The sequence below is a fragment of the Diadema setosum genome, chromosome 21 (genome assembly GCF_964275005.1).
Source record: "Diadema setosum chromosome 21, eeDiaSeto1, whole genome shotgun sequence".
Lineage (NCBI taxonomy): Eukaryota > Metazoa > Echinodermata > Echinoidea > Diadematoida > Diadematidae > Diadema > Diadema setosum.
The window spans coordinates 11103531-11127041 of NC_092705.1; the positions used below are offsets into that span (position 1 = coordinate 11103531).

Consider the following 23511-nt stretch of genomic DNA (forward strand, 5'->3'; position numbering starts at 1 on the left):
TTCATGAATCAATAGGTACTGATTTCCTTCATTTATAACTAAGCAAAGCTAATTGCCAATTGAAGGGATGTTACTGCATATTTCAATACAGTAATGTACATGGCAGTTACGTCAACCTAAATAGCAATGCATGCTTGTAACACTTCATACTTTCCCAACACCCTGTGCATATTTATAACACAATGATGTAAGAGAAAATTTAGATGGACTGTCTTTTCCTAATACACAGGTTTGTTCATGTTATTCTAAGATTGCATATACAAATTGTATGAAGACATTTCATGGTTAGGTAAATTACCATCAGTTTTTGTTTAAAACACACCTGCCATTGGCGCTTGCTCTCACAAGGAAATAGTAAAAATAAAACAGTGATCCACAGATCTTTATAACAAACAGTAACACACAATTGGCTTCCTCATTGAAAACAATGTGAGGTGAATAAACCAATTTTGCCAATGATGACCTATCAACAAATTAGACAAATTTCATGAAATGAAAGAGTGTGACGGCAAAACGAGTTAACTCCGCTGTACTGATTTTAGATATTTGCAATTAATGTGGCTGTAAAACAAACAAAAATTATAAGAAAATATGGGATATATATAAATTTAAAACTTCAAGAATATTCCTTGTTTTGTTACAAGTAACGATCACTTGAAAAGTTTTTTTTTTTTTTTTTTTTTTTTTGCTCTAACTGATGATGGATGTTACTTTCAAAGGTTAAAAAATGGTGGTTACATATAACCCGTTGTGCTATGAAACTCTTCATATGTTATTTCCAGCCCCTTTTACTGCCAAACCACTATGTGATCCCGTAGTCTACTTTCACTCTTGTGAAATGCTGCCAAAAACAATGACAAGGTTTCCATCTGCACATGTTTTTTTAATGCTCATTCCATGACCCTGACAGCTCAAATGACATCAAAATGTTCTCAAGTCAGTAATAAATGCTGTTTTTCCTTGGTACTCCTCATATGAAACTTTTGTCTTTTTTGACATATTCTTTAGATTAAAAAACAATACAGCTTGAACAGTTATATTTTAAAACAGATGGTCACTTAAATGTTTGTCAATCTACAATGTATCTCAGTGCTGAGGGCTTAAACTCCTTTGTGTGGAAAAAAACAAAACAAATGAGGCATCTGTCGATACATTGGACGGAAGTTAACCCGCAACCAAAGTACTCAAAATTCATTAAGTACGCCCCATGTGCCCTTTATTCTCATGTACATATAAAAGTCTCAATGGAATTTCATATTTCAAACAGAGCAGTGCCTACAGAAGAGTATTAAATTGTATCAAAGTACACTGTACACTGTATGTAGCGAACACAAAGATGTTTGTTGTACCACATTCAAGTTAACTTTCATATAAAGAGTGAAATATTGCAGATCACCAAAATAGAAGTTTCTTCCTCATAATAAAAAAAGAAGAAGAAAGTTTTGGATTTTAGTTGAATATTTCATATTTACACCGAACATTGACAATTGGTGGAAACTACATACGCAAACTAGTATAGGCAACGATAGCTTGACTTCCTAACTCTCCCATTACTTGGTACAAAAACACATTGTCAAATTTATGTTTACAGTCAACAATTTAGCATCAAAAACCTTTTTGCCTAAAGGTCATCATTATTACAATACTACATTAATTTCTTGCATGCATGGGATGCAACATATTACCATATATGCCGAATATTTCGGGAAGTTTTTATTTTTGTGAATGCTGTAATGACTCTGATCCCGACATGAATGTGACGCATACGTATACATTTCTCCGTTCAGTGCAGTACTCCACGATCGCTAATTTGAACACTCGCAAAAAAAATTGTCGGGAAGTCCCGATTCGTGAAAATTTAGACTCGCTTAATATATGGCGTATACAGTTTACCCTTTATGTTAAAAACATGAAAATCTAATGGAAATTTCTGTACAGGTCAGTGGGATTTTTGTGAGGAGATGAGATCATCATCTCCATTTTGCATACTAAGTGGATGATCCTAATATCACTGTTTAGTGAAAATATGGGAGTTTGAAGTTCATAACTTTCTTGTTTTAGATCCAAGTTACATGTACCAACTTCATTCAAGCCAATGTGAACAATGGAGCAGAATTTGCACTGTAATACTGACAGGGAAGTGGAAAGGCTGTGCCATCACATCAATGATGTGATGTGATAATGATGTAATAATTGAATTATTTGAAAGACTGTACTGTACTCCTGTATCAGCGTCCTTTTGCTTCAGAATGGATGACACGATGCTCTGCCACTCAGTCACTTGCGAAGAGATCTTCGGCAGGCATCACAAGCGAAAGTCTAACTTTGTATTTTCGCCTACCTTGACCACGTAATTGTGAGCAAAATTATGTAACTGTTCTTCGAAGAGTGAGATGTTGTGCCAGTCTTCTTTCTCTGTCAGATTTTCCCCTCCAAGTCTGCTATATAGCGCCCTTGGCCGCTCGTTCCAGGCAAGGACGATCCAGTTCATGCGAGTACACCCTCGTGCCACTGCAGTCTGACATCAGATGGCAAAATGGATGAGAGTTTGCATTATATCTCAATACAAATAATCTTCTAGTTTCTCAAAGAATCTAACATCTTCCCATTCAGTACATGAACACACCTTACCTGAAAACACAATCAAGAATAAGTGCCATGCAATATAATTTTAATCAACACTGAACAAATTCGTTTTGAGAATGTAATGGCAACTGGAAACTGCTGCTTAAATGGCATGCATGGTGACAGAACTCTGTTACTGTTCCAAGCATCAATAAGAATTACCTGGCATGTTTCATAAACAGCCAGTATTTGAATTAAAAAACAAAAGAAGGGAAATCACACAATTGTATCTAAATGCAACAGTCTTCAGATTTGCAATTGTAAGCTGTCTGGAGATTTATATCTACCCTTTTTTCTTATTCAGGCACAAAATTTAAAAGTGAGAAAATATAATTTCAAAACCTAATGCACAAGAAAGACTTTATCAACTGTAATGAAACTGTTATTGTCGTGAAGGGTTGAGTGAAAAATGACTCCTTGTAGTATTTCTTTTTGCATAATATTGTGGTTTTTTTCCCCCACTCAAACTCAGGATTTCCACAAGATTAAAATACAGTATACTCCACACAGCCATCCATGGGCCAGAAGTGTGGAATCTGCACCGGACAGTTCCATGCCCAGATTGGACTTACCAGCCCCCTCAGAACACACTAGGCCAATCAGTAAAGAATAGATATTATGGTCCTCATCGATACCAACGGATGAACAACAACATACAAAGGCATTTTTAGTCCCTCATTAAATAATATATTTGACATTATTTCATGTTTATCTATTAGAGATCTGTTGACTGTTACCTTCGCAACTGCCTGCATAAGCGATGTTCCAAGGCCTGCTCCTGTAAATAAGAATTGATGTAGCTGTTGTATCAGACCTGTCACTATCAAAAGTATGATATCAATGAAAATCAATTCCCCGATTTGGGCATTTTTTAGTTCTTTAGAATCTTCATGTTCTTCTGTGATGTGAAGAAATCAGGCAACCACATTAACTAGCAGTTTTGAGTAAATTGGCTTTGTAACTTAGATTAAATCAAGCTGTGTTCATATTTGCGTCAAAACTAGAAGGAGATCTTTACCTTAAAGAAAATCAGAGATGATATTGATAAACCTCTATCACACAGTGTTTTGCAAACCAGAAAATTTTGCTTCCTTCACAAAATGTAATACTGTAGGGAAGATAGAGACATGAAAATGTGTTGTTAATTACATTTTGTCTAGATGAATTAAAATAGAAAACACAGGTAATTGACCTAACTCACCTAAGTGAAACTTTTCGGGCATACAATTGACTTATGTTCCTTGCAACTAAAGCTAACACTGTTGAGGTTCAAACATAATACTGTGCGCAATGGGTTACGCACTTATTAGGTGTCACGGTTCCAATTCTGCTATTATTTTTTTTTTTCACAGATCTATTGCTTAAAATTCATTGATTATTTTTTTTTCATGAATTTGCATACTTCTTTGTGGACAATTCCCTACAAGTCTTTTAGTACTGTGAACCTTGCAGTGTCCCCATGTAAATGCATAGCTCCTCAACCATCTTCTTACAGCATTCTAGCATGCTGCCCCCTATTGGCAGGGAATGAACAAAATGTGATAAACCACAAGGGTTGAATCACATTTATTAAATGCATTATGCAGAGAAGAACATAACAAACCAACAGAAGCTAGTTGGCACAAATATCCACAGAAACTAAAATGAAATTTTGAGGTTTTCTGTATTTTCCACCTCGTGAGCACTTTTGTTTAAAGCTGCCCAAGAAGGGGAGCAGATAGATTTGGCACATAATTACGTGAAAACAAAAACTCTCAATCCAACAAGATTTAATTACAAACTGATTTTGTTAGCACATATTTCCTGTAGACAGCTGCCCAAATATACTCAGGACTAGTCTTCATTGAGTTACCTGGTAGCACATATGATCATGCTAAATCTCACAGTGATTACCTCTGTGCTTTGGTGTGACATAAACATCATCTAGGTAGACAGTTCGTCCCTTCCAGCTGCTGTAAGTATATGAAAATGATGTATATGCGATGGTTTCCTTAGTGATGCTGCTCTCGGCTACCAGAAGATGAACAAAGGGATGCTCACAAAAAGCATCTCCTCTCAACTCTGAAACACAGGGTCACAAACACAACAATAAGAAATAATTGCACAATTATGGAATGCACTATCACTTTAAAGAATACTCCCAAGTTCCATGTGTGTTTACAAACTATGCACTGAGAAAGGTTTTAGAGTGAGCAGTGGTTACAAAATCATAATTTGTGACATATTTAAAATTGAGAGGAAACAAAACATAAATAGGAGACGGCTAAATAATGTAGACTTGGGGAAAAACATTAACCAGAAGTTTCATTGGAGATGTTGAAGGGAGAAAGGGAGAAACAAAAACACAAGGAGGAAGGTAAATTATTAGTTTCTAGATGGATGGCAAAGATTAGATGCAAGATAAAAGTGCTTTGGTGTGACTATCATAGCTTTAAAGAGACCAATTTTGTGGGCTCAATCAATATTTAGCATCACCTCTGACACTGACATTCCTCTTCCAATTTCTAAACTCTGCCACTGAAATAAGACAGCTCTTATGGGCACCGATAAATAACCCTTTGGCTTGATAGACTTGCCTTGTTGGTGTAAACTCACTTTAACAGATACATGTATGAATATTTCACTGGGTAATGTTGAATACAGGATTTCAGGGTTTTATATGTGTATGAGACTATCCTTCTGTGTGCTTGAGTGCTACTCGGCACAGAAAATCTAATATAGCAGTTCACACACAGTCCAAAGTTCCTGGCACAGAAACGATTAAATGATCAAATATGCTTCAAAAATGATCTTACTGTCTGCCGTCATTTCCACTTGGTCCGGCATACTTTCATAGGCAGCTAGCTCGTTGATTAGTCCCACGATAGCCTCACAATCGTCCGGCCCAGCTTTTCTGATGATATACGATGCCATGGTCACCAAATAACTTCTGACTAGTGGATTACAATGAGGTCTGGGATGTGAGCTACGATCAAGTAGTTGCTGTAAAACCTTTGGACTGTAGAGAGGTAGGGGAAAGATAGACAGAGATAAATAACAGCGAGTAAAAACAAACACTCAAAGCATTCATATATGCCGTAGTTATGGGTAAACTCGGCTCCTAGCGTCCTCATTTATATATACAATACAAGGGTCTGAGTTTACCCATTAGGCCGAGTTTACCCACAACTAGGCCTACAGTGTAGATTAGGATCTACGATATATGAACAGATATAGCCCTTTAAAGAATTATCAGAGCTGGTATGGGGCTATGGCAGGGTATTTGGCAAAAAGCATGGCAGTTGATGTTCATTATGGACAAATTTAAAGTGGAATTGGTAAACTTAAAAGATATTGAGATAACAATTTTTTCTTCTGAATTTAGGAACAGTGAGTGGATGCATGCCTGCTGAAATACCACGTATAGGCCCTATGGAATGTCCATCGCAATATTCGGCCAAATCGTGATATTGGTCCCCTCGCTCTGCGTGGTTTTTTCATGTGCATGTAGTCTATGGAGGTTGAAAGCAGTCACTGGCTATGATGAAATGAATGGCGGTGAATGGAGTGGTGGACTATTTCACAATAATGCCCAATATTCATTAAATGCAAAGTCTGAAGAACTTAATTACGATACTGTCTAAAAGCTTTTTTTTTTAAATTTCTTTCACTGTACACAACATTGACAACATACTGTGTTCTACCGGTAATTCTTATCATTTATAATACATTGGAGCTCTTTTTTTCTTCGAATATTCATAGAATTTTCAAGGGAAAAAAATCTAAATTCTCAAAAATCAGTTATTTGACTGTCTCATTTCATTACTTATCATTTAAATAATTTGAGAATCTTACATCTGCTAGTCCAAACCAAAGCGAAAAGAGAGAGTCGAGTTTTCGGGGATGGTGGGACCCCGTTTCGTACAGCCATGGTACCGTACACTTGTACTTGGGATCATGAGATGAGGCGTATCGCGCGGGGGTGTAACGTTAACATGGTTAACGTCCAAGGTTACGTCTGCAACCTACGGCCACAGCTGTGAGCTAGCAGCTCCCAGCTACGGCCACAGCTGTGAGCTAGCAGCTCCCGGCTCCCGAGACCATGCCCATAGTTCGGGGCCTCAACGAGACTGCCTTTATAGGCTTCACCAATCCTTAACAAAATACATACAATCGGTATACCCTTGGTTCAGGTATGTGGTGATGAATCTCTCACCTACCAGTCCCGTCCCAGTCCCAGGGGCAACATTATCCTCCGCATGTTCGATCGGCTTCACCGATTCGCAACAACTCGGACCAAGCACTCTCGTGAGTCTCGGTAGAAATTGAGTGGTTTAGGTCGATTTCATGAAAACAAGTCTAGCTAGGGTTGTGAAGTGATTGCGTCACCTACAACATATGATATATGATATCGCACCAAATACTTGGCCACACTCAAGTATCAAAATTTGTTTCATATTCGGGATAAACAGAGACGTGAAATAGGCCCTACTTACCGGTCGCAGAGTCGTGCTATCGGCTGCATGCATGCATGCTCTGCGATGATGCAAGATCACATCTACACACGTACGGGGGGCCGGGCCACGTACGCCGGGGCTAGCCCCGGAGACCTGCCGCTCTACGTTGTACGTTGGGGCTGCTGGTCGCAGTTACGCCGCGCGGGGCCTGCTTACTCTGCGCACAAGTACCTCCGATTTGTACGACATTGAAAACGCCGGTTTCTGATACGCGTGCATCGCTGCTGCTGATGTTTATTTTGGGGGTAGGGTTTTGGTACATTATTTTGTTTCTTTTCGGGTTTTTTTTGTCTGTTTGTTTTTTGTTTGTTTGTTTGTTTAATAGGGTGGGTGGTGTTGTCAATTGTTTGTGTTGATCATCGATAAATATAAGACAGTGTACTCTTTTAGCTCACATGCGTACTCCATGTAGGCCTGTATCAATCTGATTGCCATGATCTATAACTGTAGTTCAATTTTTCACATGCCTGCCAATTAATAATTAATTGTACTTTTTTCATTCTTTTATCTTGGCAGTGGAAAATAAATTCAATTCAATTCAATTTAAATCAGCATTCAGTTATTGTTTGTTGTTGCTGTTGTTGTTCTTTGTTGGTTTTGGGGTTTGTTTGTTTGTTTGTTTTCTTGGGGGGGGGACTTTTTATAAAAGTACCTCTCCTAGCAACTACACAACAACTTGAAACAAGGATTCTGAAGTCTTCACTTTTTTTTGGGGGGGGGGATGCTACTCTCGCAAAATCGACTGACAGGAAAAACTATAAAGAAATAGAAAATAAAGTCTTCATTTTTTTTTTTTAGACAACTTCTCAACTAACAAGCGAATAAAAAAAAACACAAGAATAGCTAAAGGGGGTTAAACCTATACACCCCCCCCCCCATCAAATAAAAATTGAATAAAGTAACGGGCCCAACTTAGTGAGTACAGAAATAGAAGGAAGCAATACTAGTATTCAGTAAGAGTTGTATGTAGCTTGTAAAATATAATAAGCTGGTATCTAATTAAACTATAAGTAACTCTCGTTTCTTTTGACGCAAATGTATGTAAATGACGGCTTAGCATAGATCTGAGCACGGATGCGAACTTTACTATGCACTTTCCCTTCGTGGAATCTTGACTGGAATCAAGATTTGTTTCCTTTCAAAGTTTTTATCTCGTTTTGGTCTGCCTCTATCCCGTACTATGCTGCAGTCATGAGGCAGTATCAGTATCTTCAAGAAACAATTTTTGAATGTATACACACACACACACACACACACACACATATATATATATATATATATATATATATCAGCTAGACAGATAGATATAGGTCAAATAGACAGACAGATAAGATAAATAGATAGACAGACAGATAAGATAAATAGATAGACAGACAGACACACAGATAGATAAACAAAAAGAGAGATTGTAATTTGTAAGAAATGAGTACCGATATGCCTGCCTATATATATACCTTCAAGGCAAAGTATTGTGTTTTATTCTTATTCAAATAGCTTTTCCAAATCTTCAATCGATCTGATATTGTGGGAAGCAAATTTGTCCTATTTTTTTTTTCTTAATCGTTGGAGGATTGTACAGAGTAACCTGAAGAATGTCACCTTTTAAAGTTGCCAATTTTACCATTCACTATAATAACATCATGTCTGATACAGACCACTGGAAAGGTGCCTTGAATTAACCACACTGTATAAAGCACTTTGGACTTATGGAGTCTGGGTCTGTAGGCCTACAGTTTCAAGAGCTGTTTACACTTTATAGTTACCTGCATCTGATACCTGAGTGTTCTTTATATCCACAATATGAAAAAGCAAAAATGAAAACAAATACACTCATCTTTCTTAAACATATAATAAACTCATTGACATATGAGATGGACTGTACTATTCAAAAACTTGCAGAAAATTATACAAACTTCTTATTTCATTTTTTTTTAAAATTTCATTTATTTTTCCACTTCCAACAGAAACATATAAATATTTTACAGAAATTGAATACATAAATTTCATCACAATACGTAATAAAAGATAAGCTTATAGAAAATTTTTGGAATGCTGGTAGGGTGCATTTCCCCCACACGTATTATTACAACAAATCATAATATGATTGATATACTGATATATATAAAAAGCGAAATTACAAAAGAAACTATAAGATATGGATAACCTAACTAACCCCCCAAAACACCCTGGACAAATCCTATACCCTAAGTCACTGTCATGCAGTAGGGGCATGCAGAGATCTTGCGATTTAGTCATTCACATATCTGTCAATATGTATTTTTTCTTACCCTCTTGGTAGGAAAAAAAAAATCACCGAAGTGTAAATTTCAGGTCTAAAAATGCAAAATCTCCCTTAGTTTAGGAGGGAGTGGGGGGGGGGGGGATAGTCCTTCCCCGAGATCGGAGGCGAGGCTGGGCTACGTAGTCATGAAAATGTTTGAAATTGTGTAACTTTCTAATATATAGTCACTCTGCTTCTGTAATATTTCTTTATCGTATAACCAATTAGAACATGGCTTAGAAATTTTTAACCGTATCCTCTGCTTTGGTCACCGATTGGCACACATGCTATAGTGCATGGGCTTGCCAACCTTATTCTAAGTCGAATTTGGATGAAAAAGCTCGGCAGGTTTAATAATAAGCTAAGTCAAGGATTGCCCTGGTAAATACAGGGTTTATGCTATAGAAGTGTATGGAAGGGCTGTGCCATCATGTCAATGGCATGGCGTTATTATTTGGAATAGTTTTCTTGGCATCAGTGCCATTTTTGCTTCCAAACAGATGACACGGCACTTCTAATAGGGCTATATGAAAGCCAGAAACATATAGCGGTGTGGATCTTTCGCGAATAATACGGAGTCGACGGCCCTTTTTGCGGCATGAAACTTTTGCGAATTGCCACTGGCATTCAACGCATTGTGAGAACAAAACCTTTCGCGTGCATTTTACTTTTGTGAATCCTCGCCTCTCGTGAAATTCGCGAAAATTTCACGAACGCTACAAATTTCTGGTTTCATTTCATTTCAATTTTATTTCATTCAAAGTATTCATTTCAAAATATACAATATTACATTTGCATAGCAAAGAATAGTACAATGTGACTTTTGCATAATTAAAGGAGATTTAAATGCACGTCGTTTGTTTGCAATGAGACAAAACATACTTTTAAATAAAGAAATGCATGGGCAAACTGTAACTGAATCGTAACAAAGAAAAAAAAAATAAAGTCAGAAATGAAGGGGACTGCTAAAAAGCCCATGGGCTAAAAAAAAGCCTAGGCCTATCGTATGTCACTCAGTCACATACAAAGATATTTTCAGAGGACGTCACAAGCGTACGTCTAACTTTGTATTTTCGCCAACCTTGACCACGTAACTGTGAGCAAAATCATATAACTGTTCTTTGAAGAGCGTGATGTTGTGAAAGTCTTCCTTCTCCGTCAGATTTTCCCCTCCAAGTCTGGTATATAGCGCCCTCGGCCGCTCGTTCCAGGCAAAGACGATCCAGTTCATGCGAGAACACCCTTGTGCCACTGCAGTCTAACATTAGATGGCAAAATGAAAAACATTTTGCATGGACAGACAACGATTATCTAAGTTTCTTTAACGTCATCCCATATAGTGGTACGTGCTGACTCCTTATATTAAAACACAATCAAGAATAATGCCATGAAGATATGGTTTTAATCAAGTGATTCATTTTGAGAATGCGATTGCAATAAACCAGTTCGTAATTCCACTTTGCGCATGAGTAGAAAAATTTAAGGTCATGGTGTACCAACATACATTTCGGTTTGTTATTTCACTGAGATAAGCATCTGAGATGTGATGATTATTCATGTGATCATTATCTGAATGGCGCTTGCCAGCACATCCACCTGACAGCAGCCCTGGTATTTGACAATATGAAAAGAAAAATGTTGATATTGCATCCAATACAAAACAATGAAATTGGTGCCTTTAAAATGTCAACTGACGGACTATTCTGGTCAAGTGGTCTAAACGCAAGTTCATTCTTTGTTTGAACACGAATTCCATAAATTGTTACGTCGGGCAAGCTTATGCATTATGCCGCTTTGAAAACGAGTGAAGTGCCTAACCAATTGAGAAAAATGAAAGGTCATTTGTACCAATGTGTACATGATCTAATTACGAACTGGCTTATAGGAAACTGCTGCTTAAATTACATGAATGGTGACAGGCTTCTACCATTCTTCAAGGATCAATTCAATGTTTTTGTAAACTTATCCTTTATTTTGTATTATGATGAAATCTATATATTCAATTTTTGTAATATATTTGTATGTTTCTGCTGGAAATGAAAAAAAATGAATGAATGAATGAATGAATGAAGGATCAAAGATGATTATGTCTCATGAATAGCCAGTTAAAAAAAAAAAGAAACAAATCATGATCATAAACTCATACCACTGTGAACATCTGCAAGTGTAAACTGGAGATTTCTACTCTATTTTCTTATTCAATCACAAAATTCAAGTGTGAAAAAAGAAAACATCATTTCAAAACAAAATGCACAAGAAAGACTTTATCAACCGACAACCAATAATCTGATAGTTGGCATGGCCACTTCTGGTTGAGTGAAATTTGACTCAATATAAAATTTCTTGTGCACAATGTTATTGTGGCATATTTGTGTGTGTGTGGGTGCCGATCACAAGATTTAAAGGACAAGTTCACCTTTATTAACATAACGATTGAGAGAATGTAGCAATATTAGTAGAACACATCATTGAAAGTTTGAGGAAAATCGGACAATCCGTTCAAAAGTTATGAATTTTTGAAGTTTTTGTGCAGTCACCGCTGGAGAAGACTTCAATTCAATTCAATTCAATTCAATTCAATTCAATTCAATTTTATTTCCATTTCCATTGAATAAACAGAAAAATATATACAATACATTTACAGAACAAATTTATAACAATTTCAAAGAAAACGTACAAGTGGTCACGAGTAACAACAGAATTTCGTTTCTAAGGTATATACCTAATACAAAGATTAGAATGGAAATGGAGGGTCCCACTTAAAAAGCAAAGCTTGTAGGGTATGGGACCCTCTAAAAATACGTACACAAAGTCAAAGAAACCAATGTCAACTGACATGAAATTAACTTGGGAAGGGGAAAAAAAAGAAGAAGAAAAAAAAAGAACAAAAAAAGGGGGAAATGAGACTATGGTACAACACGCGCCATCGTGGACACAAGCATACTGTACTACATTATGAAAATGCAATAACAAAACAATACAACGCTCCCTGGTTTGAAATTGCGATTGATTGGGTGCATATGCCGGTATGAATGCATAGGAACGGATATAAAAAAAAGAGAAAGAGAATAGACTCACTGTTACTGGTACACTAAAAGAAATATCTGAGGTAAACTTATGTTAGACAGATTGTTTTCCTTAAAAGATGATTTCTGTGTGATAACTTAATACTTGTAAAAACAAACAAACAAACAAACAAACAAACGACTTGATTGAGAGAATGAAACCGAACCTAATTTGGTTGTATATCATAAGATTTCAACAGAAAAAATTTTAATTTGTTTTTAAAAGAATTCAAAGTTTGTGCTGTTATTATGTCGTTGGGAAGTGAGTTCCAATACTTAGGTCCCTCGTAGATGAAGGTTTGCTGAGCCAGCAATGTCCTAAAAAATGGTAAATGAAATTCGTTCGATTGCCTTGTAGGATAATTATGAACAGATTGATTTTTTGAAAACATTGATTCAAATATATATGGAAGATTATTTTTATTGTAATTATACATAAATTGTCCTAAATTAAACAAATACAAATCTTTAATTTTAAATATTTTATTTTCAAAAAATAACGGATCAGTATGAGACAAATATGCAGTGTGACATATAATGCGCAGTGACTTCTTTTGTAGCAGAAGTAATTTATCCAAAAGAGTTTGATATGTATTTCCCCATACAAGAATACCGTAATTTAAATAAGGCAATATGAGGGATGAATATAATGTAAGCAGGGACGACAAAGGAAGACAAAATTTAATCTTGTTGATTATACCGATGTTTCGAGAAATAATCTTACATATACTATCAATATGAAATTTCCATGAAAGCTTATTATCAACTGTTATTCCCAGAAATTTGATATAAGAAACATTTTCCTGCGGTGTGCCATCAAAAATAATATCAGCAGGTAGTGCCTCAATGGAGTTGCTGAAAAGCATATATTTTGTTTTTTGAAGATTGAGAGATAATTTATTAGCTTTTATCCATTGAGCAACTTTTTCTAATTCAAAATTTAATTTCTTTACTAGGGTAAAAGGATTATTATGCGAAAAAAACAAATTTGAATCATCCGCAAGGAGAATGAAAGAAAGAATATCTGATGATTTACAGAATTCATTTATATAAATAAGAAACAGAAGCGGACCTAATAAACTTCCCTGTGGGACCCCACACATTTGTGAATTGCAACCATTTAAAGAGACATATTGCTTCCTGTTCAAGAGGTAGCTCCTGAACCACTCCAAGGCCTTCCCACGGACTCCGTAATGTTGCAATTTATTAAGTAAAATATCATGATTAATGGTGTCGAAGGCCTTGGAGAAGTCCAGGAACAAACCTATGAGATGTGAGGATTTGTCCATAGCATGTGCAACTTTTTCTACAAAACTCAATAATGCATGTGAGGTGCTATGTTTTTCTCTAAAACCAAACCGAGTATTTGAGAGTATATTATTGAATTTCAAAAAAGTAAGAGTTCTTTTGTAAACAATTTTTTCAAGAATTTTGGACAGTGTACATAACAAAGAAATTGGTCTATAATTATTAACATCTAATTTGTCACCTTTTTTAAACAAAGGAATAACTTTTGCTATTTTCATACTTTCAGGAACAATACCATAAAAAGAGATAAATTGAATATATGAGATAAAGGATCCGCAATTGAAGATATTACTCCCTTCAGCAGAAAATTACTGATGTCATCGTGTCCAGCACTTTTTTTTGGAACGAAATCAGAAACAATATTGATTATCTCCTGACTATATGTTGGGCTAAAAAACATTGAGTTTAAATTTGGTGGACCTAAAAATTCAGAAAAATGTTTATTTGAAGATGGAATTTTGCTTGCAAGATTTTCCCCAATGGAAGAAAAATGATTATTTAGAATATTACATATATAATGAGGATCTTCATGAATCTTATCATCAGATCTAATTTTGGTAATATTCGACTTGTTATTTGATATATTCATTACTTGCTTTAAAACTTTCCATGTATTTTGCATATCATGCTTATAAAATTGTAACTGCTTAGTATAATATTTTTTCTTTTCAATACGTATAATTTTCGTCAAAGTATTTTTATAACTAGTATATTTCAGTTTTGATTGCTCAGTAGGTTTCATTTTAAATTTATAATATAAATTGTTCTTTCTATTTATTGAACGCAAAAGTGACTTAGAAATCCAAGGTAACCTGGGTACCTTTTTATAGTTGGATGACTTTTCTCTTCGTTTTGGAATATGAATGTCCAAGAGTTGAGTAAAAATATGCATAAAATATTCAAATGACAAATTCACATCATTTGAGTCAAAAATAGACGACCAGTCTGTCCTATCTAAACTAGCACCCAGACTGGCTACGTTTTCATGTGTAATTCTTCGTCTAGATAAAGAACTAGATTTATTATCAATAATATCATTTAAAAAGAAACTAGTCAAAATGGGGAAGTGATCTGTAATATCTGAAAGTAATATAAGAGAATCAGGAGAAGGCAGAATATTAGAAAAAATATTATCAATAAGGGAGGCGGATTCATTAACTATACGCGTGGGCTTAGATATCAAAGATAAGAAAGAAGCAGATAGAAATATTTCCATAAAATCTTGTGAGATTGTATTTTGTTTCAATAAATCTATATTAAAATCTCCCATTATGAAACATTTTTTAAGAATAAAAACTGGATCCTTCATTAAATTCGCAAAATATTCCAAAACTGATTTCATATTCGCACTGGGTGGTCTATACATTACACCTATGATTATATTTCTACTGCCAGGGACTGTAATTTCAATAAAAAGAGATTCAATAACTTCAGTCATACAGTTGAGCTCATCACGAACTATATAATCATACTTTTGTGAAACATATAAAGCAACGCCCCCACCCCCCCCCCCCCTAATTTGCCTGTTATTAACTACAAAATCATATCCGTCGAGGGCGAAAGGAAGACTTAAATCATTGGAAAGCCAGGTTTCGGTTAAACCTATTATCGAAAATTTTTTCCTGATGGGATCATCTAAAAGTAACCTCAGTTCTTCAAAATGTTTATTAATACTCCTAATATTAAGATGTATGAGTGAAAAAATGGTGTCATCATATTCCTTGACAACATTATTAAACTGGTTGAGAGTAAGATATTCCGAAGATGGGCTTTGCAATTGGTTTTCTATATCAAAGTCATAATGAAATTCTTTCGACGATGTATTAAAACTATTTGAAACACAATTATCGAAAAACATATTATTTTGATCAATATTTACTTCTCTTTCTGCCAAAGAAGGTCCTACCGTATCGAAAAAATCATCATCAGTAATTGAATTGAATGCAGTGTCTATTGGATTGTGTAGTACAGGGTGAGCGTAATTGCCATTGCTTGTATCCACGAGGGCAATTGTCGAGTGCAGCACAGGGGATTTTGACATCTTGAATGTCTGTGATGTACGAGACTAAAAAGAAAGAAAATGCTACATCTTAGTTGGAAACAGAGTCAATGTAACATTAATCCCATACACGAGGTACCACATATATTACAGAATAACGTATAAACAATTATCTAAGAGCGTCTTCAGCCTTGCTCTACTATATAATAGGAATTAGAATACACCAGTTAAGAAATCAGGTTACAGAAGGAAAAAGAAAAAAAAAATAAACTAGGTAAAATGTCCCTTGACATAAATGAGTATTACATTAACCATTTTCAGAGAGTGATAGAAAAAAAAAAGGAAAAAGTATGGAGTGTATGATGTCACATGCGTACAACAATATAAGGAAAATATAAAGAGAATTTCACAAAATTTCATCTTTTGAAAAAAGTACACATTCCCTTGACTCATTACTGAAATATGTTATGGGTAATATCATTCCCATTACCTTTAGAAAGAGGCAAGTCAAGTGCTCTTTTATTATGCGAAAAGAGTGAAAATATGTTGAATTTTCTTTACATTTTCTTTATACTGTTTATTCATATGACATCACGAACCTTAGTAGTCTCCTCATCCAGCGGTTCCACACAAAAATTTTAAGAATTCATAACTTTTGCATCGATTGTCCAATTTTCCTCAAATTTTCACTGATGTGTTCTACTAATATTGCTGCATTCTCTCAATCCTTATGTTTATGAAGGTGAACTTGTCCTTTAAAGTATAGTAATATGCGATTGCAAACACAAAGACATTTCGAGCCCTCCATCGTACAAAATATCTGACATTACTACCCGTATCAGACATCTTAGCTGGTCATCCAAAACTGTATTATTGCCTATATTTCGTTAGCCATGGGAACGAGAGGGGTATATTCTTTGTATTTTCCTTGGTCTCCATGTGTGCATTTACTTTCTGTAGGCCTCCTTGAGCACTGGGGGGGGGGTGATGAAAGTCAGATAAAAGTTTGCGGTTGATATAAACTTCTATTCGTGACACGGAAATTAAAAAAAAAAAATAGGAGGCAATCGCAGTTGCCGTATGTGTGGGTGTGTGACTGTGTTCACAGATTAATGCGTCCATGGAGCTATTATACAGTAGCTCCATAAATAGATTTATGTGTCGCTTGCGTGCCTCCGATATGTATAATGACATTGTGTGCAAGCAAGCATGTATAGTTAAAGCTCGAGCTGGCGCCGCATGGGGAAAAAAAAATGATATATACCCGAAATTGGGCTTGTTACCCAAAGTTTACATTTTACAAATTTCCATTATGTGCTCAAGATATCTGATATGGAAAATAATGATTTTGACTGGCTCTTTCGAGAAAATATTAGCTCCACCTAGTTCAGGCAATAATGTCATATCCCACTCAAGGTCAGTTCAAGGTTATTATTAAGCAGCATTTAATGTTTAATTGAGGCATCTGGTGACTGTTACCTTTGCAACTGCCTGCATGAGGGATGTTCCAAGACCTGCTCCTGAAAAAGAAAACAATTATATACTTGTTGCATCATAATTGAGCATAATACTATGTCTGACCGCCAATATATTGTATCAATTAAGTCTAATATCCCGGGACATCGATTCGCTGATTTTTGCATTCGTATATTCTTTGGACTCTTTATGCTTTCCTGTGATGTCCCGATTGATTTCAAATAACCTTCCACAGAAATGTAGAAAACATCAAACAAGCAGTTTTGAGTAAACTGGCTTTGAAATTTGGATAAAATCAAGCTGTGTTCACATTTACTTCAAAATTAGAAGAAGCAGATTTAGATTACCTTTATCAGAGAAAATCGGAAATCAGAATCCATTACCAAGGAGCATTTTTGCAGACCAGCAAATTTCGCTCATTTCACAAAATCTAATACTGAAGGAAAGATTTGGACATTAAGAGAAATTGTTTACTACATTTTGTATCCACATATTCTTGTTATTGCAACATGTAGGTTCTACATGTAAATAGTAGGTAAAAATAGATGCAGGCTTGACCTTACTCACCTATAAGTGCAAAGTTTACACTTTTATTGACGTACTACCGTAATCTCTTTGGCACGCTATATAGTAACATTACATTCCTTGCAACTAAAAATGACCTTTTGAGGTTTGTTACGGCACATTTTGGTCCAAAAATTTCACATTTTGGTAAATTACCAAAATGTGCCGTAACCCCCGCAACTCAGTAGGAACATATTTATATATTTTGAACATGGTCAAGGCCCTGTCATACCGTATCTGGGAAGTTTGACTTGCGGGGAAGCAAATTTGCTACCCGGAGCTCTCCGCAGTTGGTCCGCATCTAATCTCTCCTGTATTTGCCCGGAGGTGCGCACGAAAGTCCGATTTACCCGCAGCTAAGTTTACAGCATGACCAAAACTTTTTCCGGGTGAGTCGTGGGAATTGCCCGCAGAGGTTCACGCAGAACGCCAGTAGGAGGCCCTTAGCGGCAGCACTTCGCAGGCAACTCCCACACATGTATTTCGCAGTCCCCGTATGCGGCCAATAATGACATTCTGTGGTACTTCTGCCATTCCTTCAGAGGAATCCCTTCACTGAGTTATCAGCCCCACGCACCTGGCACGCAGGTCACACAGCATACCCACACGAAAAGCAATCGCAACAGCTGATACTCGAGCCTTCAGCTCGGGTGAGCTAAATAAGTGTCTTGCCTGTCTTTACTGCTGTAGCAGGACCATAATTATCACCTTAACTCCTTGACCGTGTTATAAATCTCAAGCCCATCCATGGGTTTTTAGTTCAGTTACCAAAATGTGCAGATTGCCCAAAATGTGCAGGCAAATCCACTTTTAACTGCACATTTTGGTAACAGTTGATCCCGTCAGGTATAGGTGCACTATCGGCACATTTTGGTAAATTACCAAAATGAGCCGATTTACCAAAATGTGCCGTAACAAGGTTTCCACACAATACTGTGCGCAATGAATTACGTATAAGAAGTTGTCATGACTCCAGTTCTGTTATTTTTTTTTCACAAAAAGTATTGCTTGAAATTAATTGATTTTTACGAAATTGTCTATTACACTTCATTGTTTAAAATTCCTGTAAATGCATAGCTTCTCGACCATTTCCATAAACAGCATTCTGGAATCAATGATGCCCCTTGGCAGGAAATAATCCAAATGTGATAAACCACCATGCAGGGTTGAATCACATTCTGTGTATTCAATTGTCATAAGTGCTGTCATACATCTACAAAAACTAAAGTGTAGTTTGGGAGTTTTCTATATTTTTGACCTCGTTAGAACTTCTGTTCGAAGCTGGCCATGTGGGGACCAGCGCAACCATCAATTTTATAGTTGTATTTCTCAATGAAAAATACATCAAATATAACAAAATAAAGTGACACATGCTGTGTTAGATGCACAATAGAATATTGCAAACATACATTATATAAAATAGTGGTTAATCTATCAAAGTTTGAATCTATTAGATGTCAAAGAAATACGATGGAACCTATATACTTAAAAGCGAGCTTGTTAATCGTAGGTTCCAGTGATGAAATCGAGTGTAAAGCTCAAGATAATTGGAGCGCGTAGACAAGATAGGAACCAAAATGTAGAAAGCAAGGTGAAAAGACAAAAATACTCGAGGATATAGCAAATTCTTCTCAATTAATACAGATGAGGAGAACAAAATTGACATGCTCAATGCGAATTAGCAGTTGGTATTATAGCAATGTTGCCTGCGTAGTGCAATAATGTGATTTAGAAAATTACAAAAAGAAAGTATACATCTGGGGAAGAAGAGTTAGAAGAGATGGAGAAGAGAAAAACGAACGATAGAAGTGGATGAGCAGAACAATGTCAGCTATTACCGAGCCCACGAAGTATTTAGAGTAGGAAAAAGAACACTAGAATATTATTCATTCGGCTGTAGATCAAAAACTACCATGGGATAAAAAAAAAATAGTGGCCACTGGCCGTGTTAGACACTATACACTAGCCGCTATACACAAGATCTTTAACATGTCTTCCCTCAAGGGGGTATTTATTCTTCAGTGGCAACATACGGCAGATGGTCGCTACAGACAGGTGGCCGCTACGGCAGGTTTTGACTCTACCTGAAAACAAACGAACAAACAAACAAATCTCGACACGTAGGGCCTATGTCATTATAGTCATGCTAAAATTTACAATGATTACCTCTGTGCCTTGGTGTGACATAAAGGTCATCTAGGTAGACAGTTCGTCCCTTCCAGCTGCTGTAAGTATATGAAAATGATGTGTAGGCAAGGATTTCCTTGGTAACGCTGCTCTCGGCTACTAGAAGATGAACAAAGGGATGCTCACAGAATGCATCTCCTCTCAATTCTGAAACACACACAACAATAAGAAATAAAGGCACGATTCCATAATGCACTATCATTTTAACGAATAATCCTAACTTCCATATGTGTTTACTAAATATGCATTGCGAAGGATTTTAGAGTGAGCATTAGCTGAAATATTATGGAACAGAAAACAATGCATTGCATCCAGTGTAGTTTCCAGTGTACATAATAATTTATTGATGCCGTGTCCTTGCGTTAATATCCCAATTATGCTAACACAGTGGTGGATCCAGGAGGCGGTGGGGGGGGGGGGGGCGCACCGGGCGCACCGGGCGCACGGCCCCTCTCATTATTATTGTTTTTTTGTTTAAAAAAATGGGGGGGGGGGGGGCGTGCGCCCCCCTTTGATATTGTAAAGGCGCCTATCCTTTACAGAATTCCTGGATCCGCCCCTGTAACATCTCATAACAGAGAGCACCTTGTATACACATGCACTAGCCTGTGGTAGGACTGCTCCATTCATTTTAATTTGCCTTGACATCAATGCCCTTTTAGTAAACACAATAAAACTGCAAAGGATCGAATGGAGATTCAAATTTGACATACAGAACTCCTCCCTTTGGAACCCCTGGGCCCCGTTTTATCAAAAGATTAATCGATTATAAATTTCCTTACCACACGGGCTGCCATATACCTACCATAGAAATAAACTATATGATCATTGAGTTATTGTAACTCTTCATAAAACAGGGCCCTTGACGGTTAAGCCGTAAGTCCGTTACATCAATGCTAAATGCCATTTTCAGAAAATACAATATGAAAGTTAGGATTGTTAAAGGAAGGCAAGTAAAAATTGCTGATATTTCTCAAGATCACTTGTCCATACAAAAATGGAAAGTATGTTTTGCATTATGCTTCTTTCACGATCCTCATGATATCAACATAATATAGGCCTACTTGCAGTTTAATAGATACAGGTGCGCATGTATTAATACAAAGTTTATATTACTAAAGTATTCAGCGGGGCCAAGAATGTTTTGTTGAAGCTTGTGTGATTAGAAAATCTCTTAAAGATTCTGTACTGTAATGTAAACCCGCGTCATGTATATTATTTTGTATCACGACTTTGTTTGGAAATATCTGAACAAAAATATTTACTGGTTAATTCCCGCAATGTTGTATACATAACAGATTTCATAAAATTACACTCTAAAAAATCCGAGTCAGAACTGACCCGGAACCGGGTCCGTTGGGGTCATACACCGTTCCGGGTAAAAAATGACTTGGAATTTGGTCATGAAGACCCGGAATGGGGTCACCCTAACCCAATTCATGACTCTGAATTGGGCATATCTGACCCCATTCCTTGTCATTTCTGACCCGAAACGGTGTGTGACCCCTACGGACCCTTTCCGGGTCAGTTCTGACCCGGATGTTTTAAGAGTGTATGTTTGTTTGTTTGTTTGTTTGTTTGTTTGTTTGTTTGTTTGTTTTTGAATAATGAATTGTATTCCTCTGTGTGCTTGAGCGCTACTTGGCATAGAACACTCTACAGCATTTTACACACTCTCCAAACTCACTGACAGGATTAAAATAATTATGTTCAAATATGCTTAAAAAATGGTCTTACTGTCTGCTGTCATCTCAACTTGGTCCTGCATACGTAAATAGGCAGCTAGCTCATTGATCAGTGGCACGATAGACTCACAATCGTCCGGCCCAGCTTTTCTGATGATATACGATGCCATGCTCGCTGAATAACTTGTGCTGGATTAGACTGAAAACTGGGATTTGAAGTACTATTATAAAGAATGGTTGCTATAAAACCTTTGGACTGCAGTGAAAGATATAATCGAGAGAGAGAGAAATCATCAGAGGATCATGAAACAAACGCTCAAAGCACTCGTCGATATATACATAAAATATGCGTATGCCTCATGCTACCATCGATGTAATGAAAAGTGTATACTTGCACTGATTAATTTGTTCGGTACATGCACATGCATTGTAGTTTTGTAAGCTTTGTATAAATGTATTGTAGTCATGTAACGTGAGTAAGTGAGGGGACTGCACTATACAAGTTCGCTTTTTAGCAGCCCCTCAATCTTTATTTCCATCAAGTCCTCAATAAAACAAGATGTATTTCTACTGATTATGTGACATTATGTTACAAGAAAATACCATCATTTTGACGTTTGTATACCCATGTATAATGCTCGGAAATGAAAATAAAACATGAATGAATGACTGATTGAATGAATGAATGAATGAATGAATGAATGAATGAATGAATGAATGAATGAATACACTGGCATATCTCTTGAAAGAAATTATCAGAGCTGGCATGGATCTACGGCAGTGTATATCCCCTTTGTGGATAAATTTAAAGCGGAATTGGTGAAAGATGGAAATAATTACTTTTGATGTTGAATGGACGCCTGCTGAAATACCAAGTATAGGGAATGCATGAGAAGTTTAACCCAGATAACCTCAATATTATTGTATTCATGACGACTGGGTTGTGCTCAAATAATACAGATAATGCATAAAAAGATGCAAATCTCTTGAAATCATTGGAATCTTTGTTATCCGGAAATAATGTCTAAATAGTTGAATGATTGATGTTCTCTCCTAAGACTTTTCCTAATTCAATTGCTCTCTAATAATAAAATTCAATTGCTCTCTAATAATAAAAGATAATATCTTTTTAATTGTTATCATTTAGAAGAATTCTAGATAGGGGAAATCATTAAAAATATTTTCAAAAATTATTTGTGTACATGTTTAGATCCCCTCTGACGGGTATACCTTATGTCGATCAGGACAGATCTCTTATAGAAAGACAATGCTAAAAATGATTAATTGATGATGATGTACCAAGTGTTGGTGGTCATTGTTCTTCAGACATGTGCTGGTAGAGACATCGTAATTCAGTGATGCCAGGTATAAAGATATCAGTGGTCAAAATTTCAGAAGTAAAAATGTCGGTGGTGATAATTTCAGGGGTTAAAAAAAAAAAATGACCGGGGTAAATAATAATAGCGGTTGATATTACAAAGATGTAATTCATCTATTTATCTATTCAGTTACTCATTTACTTCAATTAATATTACCATATATTTACCATCATTTCTGACATAAAAAGATTATTCAGAAATCTGGACAGTAATACGATCCGGGAATATGTTCAATTTACAATGTAAAATAAACTAACTACACGTAGGCGTATATAGGATTAGGGATGCTGGGGGCTTTAGCCACCTCCTTTTTTATAGCCACCCATCGTCCCCTTCTTCTCCCGTGTGAAAATGGCGATACGTGTAATTGGGCAACTGACGAATATAGACTTTCTGATACTGATTAGTGTATGTTGGAATAATTAATTTATCTCTTCTTCACAAAA

General features: G+C 36.2%; 2 protein-coding genes across 2 annotated transcripts; both read right to left on the minus strand.

Moving 5' to 3' along the window:
- Positions 1 to 2218: 2218 nt before the first annotated feature.
- Positions 2219 to 7110, minus strand: LOC140244145 (thialysine N-epsilon-acetyltransferase-like). The gene is made up of 5 exons (XM_072323774.1): positions 7101 to 7110; positions 5421 to 5623; positions 4519 to 4686; positions 3363 to 3403; positions 2219 to 2518 (listed from the first exon to the last, which is right to left on the minus strand). Exons 2-5 carry the CDS (start codon positions 5536 to 5538, stop codon positions 2306 to 2308), a joined length of 540 nt encoding a protein of 179 aa, XP_072179875.1. The 5' UTR covers positions 5539 to 5623; positions 7101 to 7110; the 3' UTR covers positions 2219 to 2305.
- Positions 7111 to 10447: 3337 nt separating this feature from the next.
- On the minus strand, positions 10448 to 21856 carry LOC140244243 (thialysine N-epsilon-acetyltransferase-like). The gene is made up of 4 exons (XM_072323878.1): positions 21739 to 21856; positions 19981 to 20148; positions 17254 to 17294; positions 10448 to 10660 (listed from the first exon to the last, which is right to left on the minus strand). Exons 1-4 carry the CDS (start codon positions 21854 to 21856, stop codon positions 10448 to 10450), a joined length of 540 nt encoding a protein of 179 aa, XP_072179979.1.
- Between the last annotated feature and the right edge of the window lie 1655 nt (positions 21857 to 23511).